Source organism: Myodes glareolus, chromosome 12 (assembly GCF_982192425.1).
Source record: "Myodes glareolus chromosome 12, mMyoGla1.1, whole genome shotgun sequence".
Classification (NCBI taxonomy): domain Eukaryota; kingdom Metazoa; phylum Chordata; class Mammalia; order Rodentia; family Cricetidae; genus Myodes; species Myodes glareolus.
Window position 1 is genome coordinate 5455694 of NC_142037.1, and position 10260 is coordinate 5465953.

General features: G+C 40.6%; 1 protein-coding gene across 8 annotated transcripts in view; it reads right to left on the reverse strand.

Moving 5' to 3' along the window:
* The window catches only part of Ppp3cb (protein phosphatase 3 catalytic subunit beta), a 46701-nt gene extending 36505 nt beyond the window's left edge, over positions 1–10196 (reverse strand). For 6 of the 8 annotated variants that reach the window (XM_087911924.1, XM_087911929.1, XM_087911928.1 and 3 more), the window contains exon 1: positions 10041–10196. In XM_087911924.1, the coding sequence (XP_087768050.1) occupies positions 10041–10125 (85 nt within the window). In that variant the 5' untranslated portion in view covers positions 10126–10196. The remainder of the gene's footprint in view (positions 1–10040) is intronic. The other 2 variants (XM_087911926.1, XM_087911925.1) reach the window with 1 other exon arrangement.
* Positions 10197–10260: the final 64 nt, after the last annotated feature.

The window sequence follows — 10260 nt, forward strand, 5'->3', positions numbered from 1 at the left end:
CATGCCTGGTACCCATGAAGATCAGAAAAGAATGTTATATTCCCTGGAACTTGAGTCCTGGATGGATGTTAACCACTAGGTGGGTGCTAGGAACTAAACCAGTCTTCTGCAAAAGTAGGAAGTAACAAGTGTTCTTAACCACCAAACCATCTCTCTAGTCATTTTTTTTTTTAAGTGTGGACCTGAGTCCACATGTGTGTGGATATCCTTGAAGGCCAGAAAAGGGCATCAGAACCACCAGAACTGGAGTGACAGGTGGTTGTTAAGCCATTAGATGTGGCTACAGAGAATTGAACTCAGGATCTTTGCAGGACAAAGGCTCTTAATCATTGAGCCACAGCTCCAACATGACTCCAACTCTTTATGATTATTCAAATCTTTCAATTTTCTTACATCGTCATTGCTGAATTTCCTGCAATGTGTCAATACACGCTCAATTTCTTATCTAAGTTCTACTTGAAAACTTCGATTCTACTATTCATTCTCAATAGAACAAAGCACAACTAAATTACCTAGCTCAAAATTTTATGTAGTTTTATTTTTGTTTTAGTTTTCTTTGAGACAGTTTTTCCAATTTAGTTCAGGTTGAGGCAGAATTTAAGAGCTCTCCTGTCTCTGCCTCCCAAGTGCTGGGATTAAAGGCATATACCATATGTTTGGAAGTTCTCTCTACCACCATAAATTCTACACTCAAACCTGGGTTATCAGGCTTACACCAAAATGCTTTTACTTCCCCCACCTCATATTCTGAAACTGGGTCTCTCACTAAATCTGGAGTTTACTGATGCTGCTAGACTAACTAACCAATGATCTCTAATAATCCAGGGGTCTCTGCCTCCCCATGAGGCCCTGGCTTTAAGACAGGTACTGAGGTTCTGAACACAAGTTCTCATGATAGTACCACAGGCACTTTACTGAGTGAGGTATTTTTCAGTAATCTGAATCAGGGTCTTTCTCAATGTGACCATTATCAGTCTTTAACAAATAACCACAGTCTGTACTTCTAACTGTAACTGTTCAATTGAATCAATACATAAAGTAAATGCAGTCTTTTGTTGTTGTTGTTTTGTTTTTGTTTTTCAAGACAGGGTTTCTCAGTAGCAAAATTTAGTCTTATTATCCCTTCGTGTTGTTTATCTGTTTCATTCCCATTCTCCATCATTTATCCAATATCTATCTACCTAATACAACTATTAAGCATAATCAGCTTAAAGGGAAGAATAAGTATCTTCCCTTTAATTGATGCTTTGGTCATCCATTTATTGAACTACTCTACTAACATAACTAAACCTAATTAAAGTTTCTGCCTCCCTTAGTAATTTGCTCCACACAATCTGATCAGTTAGCTTTCAAAACAATAACATTACTATTCTATTTTAAAATTTTCACAAAGCAGTAACAATGATGGCTACCATTGATTCAGTACTGGCCACATGTCAGGCCAGGTACTATGGGACATACTATACACATACTATCGTCATTAATATGCCAGAAACTCTGTAATAAAACCATATTAACTGGGCCGGGCGGTGGTGGCGCACGCCTTTAATCCCAGCACTCGGGAGGCAGAGGCAGGCGGATCTAGGTGAGTTCGAGGCCAGCCTGGTCTACAAGAGCTAGTTCCAGGACAGGCTCCAAAACCACAGAGAAACCCTGTCTCGAAAAACCAAAAAAAAAGGCCATATTAACTCTAGCTCTGATGAGAAAACTTACACCTTGAATGTTAAGAACATGTCTACATGAGGTTATTCAGTGGCAGAGGTAGTTTTCAACACCAGGAAGTCTAACTACAGCCTGCATCCTTAATCATTCAGAGGTTTGCCTGCTGTTACAATCTTAAATTTCATTTCAGCTTTTCAACTTGAAACACAAAGATCCCAGTATTTGGGAGGCAAAGTCAGTTGGATCTCTGTGAGTTCGAGGCCAGCCTGGTCTACAAGAGTGAGTTCCAGGATAGGCTCCAAAGCTACAGAGAAACCCTATCTTTAAAAAAAAAAAAAACAAAAAACACAAAGGTTCCTCTCCAACTTTATCTGCCATTCCTTGTTAAACACCTTACATATTACTACCATGCTTTAAAAAAAAGAAAACCAACTCTATACTTTTCTGTTTTCTCTATTCCATTCCCACTCACCTTTCAAGGAGTACCTCTAAACATTACACTTAGTGATGCTTTCCCTTTAACTTTAGATTATTGTTAGATCCCTTTGTCATTCTAACAGCACTTTGTTTCTAACTTGCAATATTTATTTAAATTGTCACCCCCACTATACTAGTCACACTAAGACTCTATCTTAGTATCTTTTATTTTAAAATAGGGTCTTACATTTGACTGGCCTCAAATTCCCTATGTAGCCAAAGGTGTACTTGAACTTCCGATACTCCTGACTCAAGTTCCCAAATACTAAGATTACAGGGATGTGTCACTAGGCCTGATCTTGTGCGTGATTTTCTTTGTTGCTTGCCAGCTGTTGAGGTACTTGGAGGGATGGAAACCCCAACAAGTCGGCCCCGTCATGTTACATATGGCGCCCACGTGGATAACTGAATCCACAGAAAGCTTGAGAAAGCTTGGGAAAGAATAGAGTAAAGCATGTTTTCTTGGTATGGTAGCAGCAATTTCTCAGGTCTGCTCTGCTTGCTAGAGGCAAGCAAGGCTCTCAGCTAAGAGAGGCTTCCTGACTCAGCTTTAGCTGCAAAAACGTTGCAGCTCATTAAGAGGTCCTGCAACGAAATACTTAAATGGTGGTGATGAAAAGCTGAATGCATGCTTTTCGGTTTTCAGCAGTAGCAGGAAAAAAGTCACACTGTTTTAAAATGCTGGCTTTCTGGGCTGTCCTGCCAGAGCAAACTCTGACTCTTTCGGGCAGGCAGTCCGACTGAGTGTGGTCTGTGAGCAGAATGCTGTAGCTTGCTTGCTGGCAAGGACCTTGAAACGCCATAGAGTTGTGGCAGTGAACACAGCTCTGGCTGGTACCTCAGCTTTGAGGCTGAAAAGCTAAGGAATGAGCTGGATCTAGCCGTCAAAGCCACAGCTCTCCATATTGCTTAGTAAATTAAAGACTCATGGTCAGAAAAAGAAAAATATACAGTAAAGAGAGATTCAAAGAGGAAGAAAACCTCTAAATGGTTTACAGTATGTATATGCAGGCTAAAAGTTAAAGTTCTTAAAAGGAAAGAAAGAGAGTAGTTGGGTGTGGTGGTACACACCTTTAATCCCAATGCCTGGGAGGCAGAGGCATATTGACCTCTGTGACTTCAAGGGGTAGAGGTAGATTGACCTCTGTGACCTCAAGGTGTGGTAGTACATGCCTTTAATCCCAATGCCTGGGAGGCAGAGACAGATCTCTGTGAGTTCAAGGTGTGGTAGCATACACCTTTAATCCCAGCACTGGGGAGGCAGAGACAGGAGGATCTCTGTGAGTTCAAAGACAGCCTGGTCTACAGTGTTATTCCAGGACAAAGATATACAAAGATCCTGTCTCAAAAAGTAAAAGTAAAAATAAAAGAAATAGAGGTTAAAATAAAGCCACATAAAGATGGAAAATGCACAGAGAATCTTCATACTGTATGCTATTATGCTCTCTTTAAATTGTTTGATTGCTGAGGAAGGAGCAACAACTGCTAAAAGACTTTTGTTTATAAATGCTGCTGAACTAACCCAAGGTAGGAATTTTGAAAATACCTTGGCTTCAAAACTGAAGTCAAAAGGTATGTTACTTTGGAGAAGAGATTTTGCTTTTGTTTCCACAGAAAACGAGAGACTCTGGATTTATTCAGAGTTAAGAATAATCACCTTTGACCAAGGGAGGCCACCTGAAAAATCTCCGATAGGAACAGATGGCCCAGATGACAGAGGTCTACATCCAGAACTGATCCAAGACTGCTGCCAGAGATGATCGAGACTCACAGGATACTCCAGTCATGACTTGATTATAACTCTAAATTTTCTTTAGGTCCCCTTAAGACTATCAGCGCCCCCAACCAGCAGGAAGTAGCCTGAAATACTACGCCCACATTCCCAACAAATGGATTATGGGTATTTTCCTTTGTTTAAAAAAAAGAGAGAGAGAGGGAAATGGTGCGGGAGAATTATCTGTATTCTGTCAATCATATTTTAATAAAACGCTGATTGGCCAGGCAGGCAGTATAGGCGGGAAAGCCAGACAGGAAGTAGGGGTGGAGCAAAGAGACTGGGAGTATTCTGGAAGCAGAAGCTCTCTCTCAGCCACTCCTGCGCAGACCACTGAGGAGGCAGCATGTAACCTGCCCAGCTGAGAAAGGTACGGAGTCATTATGGCTAACATAGATGAGAATAATGGGTTAATATAAATTATAAGAGTTAACAAGAAGCCTGACCTAATGGGCCAATCAGTTTATAATCTTATGGAGTCTTGTGCGTGATTTTCTTTGTTGCTTGCCAGCTGTTGAGGTACTTGGAGGGATGGAAACCCCAACAAGCCGGCCCCGTCATGTTACAGCCTGATTTATGTGGTACTGGAGATGAAACTTGAGGTTTTCCTGCATGCTAAGCAGGCACACTACCAACTGAATTACATCCTAGTAAAATACCTGGTACAGAGCATGTATACAACAAATATCATACAAACAACCCTAACTTATTATTTCAATTCTATCCATCCCTCAAGACTTCTTTTCTCTTATTAATATATATCTATCTCCCATAAGAAGAGTGTAGTGGCACACATTTTTAATTCCAGCACTGGGGACGTAGATGTAGGCAGATGATCTGGGTTCCAGGCCAATCTGATCCTTGAGGGGCTACATAGTGAGACTCTGTCTTAAAAAAGAAAAAAAAAAAGCGCTGACAGTGGACATTACTACCTAATTTGAAGTGAGACAACTTGCTAGTTCTGCAATAAATATTAACCATATCCATACTCAAAGAAATTTATTAACTTTTTGTGAGTACTGATATTCCCAAGGATCAAAACATTACCTCTTTTTATTCTTTTAATTCTACTGATTTATTATATATACAGTGTTCCACCTGTGTGTATGTCTGCATGTCAGAAGAGGACACCATTATGGATGATTGTGAGCCACCATGTGGTTGCTAGGAATTGAACTCAGGACCTCAACAGTCAGTGCTCTTAAGTTCTGAGCCATCCCTCCAGCTCCAAGACTTTATCTTTTACAATGTCACTGTCTTTTTACAGGTTATGAAACATAAACAATTACTACTTCATAACTTTGTTTTTCAAGACAGGGTTTCTCTATGTAGCCCTGGTTGTCCTGGAACTGGCTCTGTAGACCAGGCTGGCCTTGAACTCAGAGACTCACCTGTCTTTGCTTCCTAAATACTAGGATAAAAAGCATGCACCAACAACATCCAGCTTATAACTCTGATGTCCTAAAATAAATTTTATGGACAATCAATCAGCTAATTAGTTCAATTATCTCACCTCTGAATATAACAACATTTTTATGATGAAGTCATATGATTGACACTAAAACACATTTAATACATCAAGGTTCTTTTCACCAAACTTTCCCTTATAATCCTTGTTTATTCATTCAATAGCTCTGGCTGTCAGCTCTCTACTGAGCAGTTGAATTTCCTTCTTGGCATTTTTCTTATAACTTACTATCATAGTCCTTTCTCTTCTCTTTTAAACACACACATAAGTTAATGGTCTCTGTTCCTTTGCTTTTTCTAGGACACATAGTACTAAAACTTTATCTTAGTATGGGTTAAAATTTTAATGGGTAAAAAGAAGAAAAATCATTTTAAGGAGTTATCTTTATACATAAGTCTACAAGATATATTGTAAACAAAATTAACATTCAAACTGCTTTTAAAATATTAAACCTGTGAGCAACAATGAAATCATTATGTGATTCTCAAGATATGCATGAATCATTTGCAAATCTCTGGCGACAACTGAACAACTCTAATAAAACTAATAGTCTGGCAATAGTCTGGCAAATGATCTCTGACTTATAAGCAGAGGAACCTAAATGAATAAAGCCGTCCATTAAAAAAGAAATACATTTAAAACAAAATACACTTCAGTATTTTCACTCAATATGAGATCGTGATAATTTATGAAACAAGAAAATTGGAGGGAAATGTTGAATATAAAAAAAATAATTGTTGTCAGACATGGTTATACACGCGTGCACACCCATCACTTCCTGAAAGCAGGAAGATAAGTTCAAGGCCACTATCAGCTACATAATCAACTTTGAGGTCAACCTCTGGACTACATAAGACTCTTGTCTCAAAAAAAAAAAAAAAAAAAAACCAAAAAATCAAAAAGGAGCTGTGTGAAATGCCTAAGCAGGTACAGACACTTGCCATCAAGTCAGACATAACTTGAATTGAACCGCTAGGACCCACATGGTAGACAAAGAGAACATGAGTGCCATATTGACCTCAAACTTAGAAAGTATAGTCATTTTTTCTTTAAAAACCACAATGAGCCAGACAGTGGTGGCACATACCTTTACTCACAGCACTTGGAAGGCCGAGGAAGGCGGGTCTCTGTGAATTCAAGGCCAGCCTAGTCTACAAACAAATTGCAGGACAGCTAGAATTCTTACACAAAGAAACCTTATCTCAAAAAAAATCTAAAAGAAAAAACTTCTACATTGTGGATGCTAAAATGGATATAAATCTAAACACTACTCTCTATGGGATAAAGGTGAATTTCATGTTATGACCAAGTCAGTGACATTTTAGCTTTAAGTTTATGTAACAAAACATGCACAATTTAGTGAGGAAATGTAACAGGACAAAATTAGGTTAAGTAAATCTGTGAGAAGTGAAAGAAATATTCCTAAATCAGAATTTTACATTTCAATTACATCATTTTACTGATATGGCAATAAAGTACATATGCAGTTACATTTTTCCTAGTTTGTTTCCATTCTCTCTTTTTTGTTAAGCCCACATTCTATTAAATGTATTCCATTTATTTATTGTGCATGTATGTATGTGTATTTGTGTGGAGGTCAGAGATCAACTTTAAAGAGAAATTGATTCTCTGCTTCTTACCATGTGGGTCCCAGTGATTAACTTGGTTGTTAGGCTTGGCAGCAAGTACCTTTACCCAATACACCACCTCACCAACATGTTTCCACGTTCTTAACAAAAATGTATACCAAAAAAAAAAAAAAAAAGCAACAGAAGCTTCAGGAACACATTGTGATTTATTTAATATTTTACTATGGAAATTTCTGAAACATAGTCTCGCTATGTGCCCCAGGCTGACCTTGAATGAAGGACCCTCCTTTCTCCCAAGTGCTGGGATTATGACTATATATGCCATTGTGATTAACCACATCAGGTTAATGGTTTTAAATGACTCTTTTATTTTTAGTTATGTGTAAGCATGTGTATGTATGGGAGTATAAGCAAATGAATGTAGCTTCCCACAGGGGCCAGAGAGTGCATCAGATCTTTTGAAACTGGAGTTAGAAAGCTGTGGGTCATTTGACACAGATGCTGAGAACAGAACTCTGGTTCTCTGAAAGAGCAGTACATGGGGTTAATTACCAGCCTCTCTATTAAATTTTTAAATGAAGAGAGTTTGATTTGAGTCAGTAGCTGGACTACTAGGCTCAGAAACTGAGTATAACTAACCAGGAAACCATGACCAGTGACAAAGAATTGCTAATAAGTTTAGTAACATGCCCATCACATTTATAAATAAATCACTTAAAGTATTAAAAATCTCCCAAACTTCTAAGTGAATTTCCTAAATATGACAGTAAACAAAACATTCTATATTCTCCTAAAAACCTACTTACCTGGGGACTTAAGATGGCTCAGCAGTTAAGAGCATTCACTGCTTGCTCTTTCAAAGGATCTCAATTGGGTTTCCAACACCCATAAGGCTGCTAGAGCCTTCTGTAACTGCAGCTCTACAAGATCTGACACCCTCTTCTAGCCCTCTGGGGCATCACACACATGTGGTGCAAGTATATAACAGACAGGCAAAATATCCATGCACACAAAACAAGATTAAAAAAAAAAAACAAAACCTACATGTCCATAAAATAGAGGTCTTTAGAGTAGAAATACTAAGCCTAAAATTTAAAGACAAGGAAAGTTCGGAGAGTAAAAGATTTAAACTCCACACTAATGGCAATTTCCCAAACATTCTTATGAAACAGTGTATATAAAAGTTAAAACATTATCCTAAGCTTAAATGAAATCTGAGCTTAATTTGTTTTATTTATTTATTTTGAGGCAGGTTTCATTATGTAACTCTAGCTAGCTTGGAATTTGCTATGTAGACCAGACTGGCCTCAAACTTAACACCAATTCTCCTGCCTCTACCTCCAGAGTACTGGGATTAAAGACATGTGCCACCATAGTATCAGGAATTTTAACAAATTCCCAAGAAAATGAAAGTTGTATCCATTAAGAAGATACAACTACTGCACAAGATATGGTAACCTTAAGCCTCTTAATTGAAAATTTCCAAACAAGCTCCTTTCCTACAAGAAAATGGTTTTAATTTCAAGTCAATAAACTGTAAATGGCTGTGTCTTGGACTCACAACTCACCCCTAGGGCATCTGCCTTATGCTTGGAATCTCCTTTTCGCTTCATTAAAGCAGTATAGGAAAAATACTGCCACATATATGTCAAGGAACAAGATTCACATGAGGACAACATAAATACATGGTTTGGGAATGTGACTAGCTACTTCAGCTTTTATTCTGATGAAAAGTATCTGAACATACAGGAAATATAGTTAAGAAAACGAAAAGGTAGGTCATGTCCTCTAGATTAATCTCCACCCATAAAATTAAAGGATTTGATAGGATCAATGACTGATCTCCTCTCTTCCCTTAAAGAAAAAAAAAAAAAAGATTTCTCAGAAAAAGTTCATAAACTATTTGGCTCATTCTAATGTCTAACCCAGCCATATATGCCTAGGTTCAAAAATGTGTCATTCTTTTAAGAACCGAAAGTGCAGACTGAAAACTTTAAACTTAAAAAAACACACAAAGGAGAAAAGGGTTTCTTGTTTTAAAATATTTTAATGGCAAACCATGGTCACAGTTCAAAACTGAGCTAACAGTCTTTAAACACTGTGCCAGTATATCTGAGAAGATAAATTTGACAATAAAAATACCTTTAAAGATAAAATAGCATAATCAAAATAACGAAATCTTTATTTTACATTATCTGTTTACTGACTACAAAGTTCTTACTAATATCCACTGCATTATCTGTGGTTGATGTGCTCTCTCAGAGCTTGGACTCTCAACTGCCTCTTCAATTTCTCTATTGTAAATAAATCCGTTTACCTATACACAATTATCCATTAATTCCTCCCTGGCTGAGAAAGATTTCACTTTTTCGTCTAGAGAGTTATGTCGTGTGTTTAGAGGCGACAGGTAATCCTTTCTAATCAATGTTGACGGTTTTTAAACTATCTACTACTTCTTACAATATGCGATATAGGCCTTCCTTCTATTATAATAGGATTTTCTCCTTGGGTCTGCAGTTAAAAGACTGGACTCCTAGATCACGCCTGGATCCTTCACCCCCGTCCAATCCCATACGGTTTCCCCAATTTCCGCGCACGGTGGCACCTGAAGAGCGAGCGTGAACCCCCTGCGGCAGACGCTCGCTAGGCGCTGTCACCGGGGAGCAGGCATGGGCCAGCACCCGGGCGAGACCGACCGCTCATGGCGACTGCGCACGGCTAAGGGGATCCCGGGCCCCTCGGTGCCCGGGCGAGCCGGAGCGCAGCTGTCGTGGAGCCGGAAGCTCACCGCGGGCTCCGCGCCGGTAACGGGCGGTGCAGGAAAGAAAGGGGCTCACTGCGGCGGGCGGCCCCGAGTCCCGCGTTAGCGACGCCCCGCGCAGAACCCCCCGGCCAGGCCTGCAGGGCGAGCGGGAGCCCGGCCCAGCGGGGACCCGCCCAGGGGCCACTCCCCAAGGGAGGCAGCCAGTCAGTCGCCGGCCCCGCCGGGCCCGCTCCCGAGGGGACGGGCTCCCGCCCGCCCTCATACCGCGCCTCACGCCAGGTCCCCAGGGCTTCGGCCACCTCTCACCTTTGACGACGCGGTCGGCCCCGAGAGGAGGCGGCGGGGGCGGGGGCGGGGGCGGCGCGGCCCGGGCCGGCTCAGGAGCGGCCATGCTGGGCCCGGGGCTCGGCTCAATGCCGGGCCGGGCGGGGTTGGGGGCGGGGGCGGCGGCTACCAGAGCCAAGCGGCGGTGCCGCCGAGGAACATGGCGGACCCTCTTTCCCTTCAGAGGGGCTAAGACCGTCAT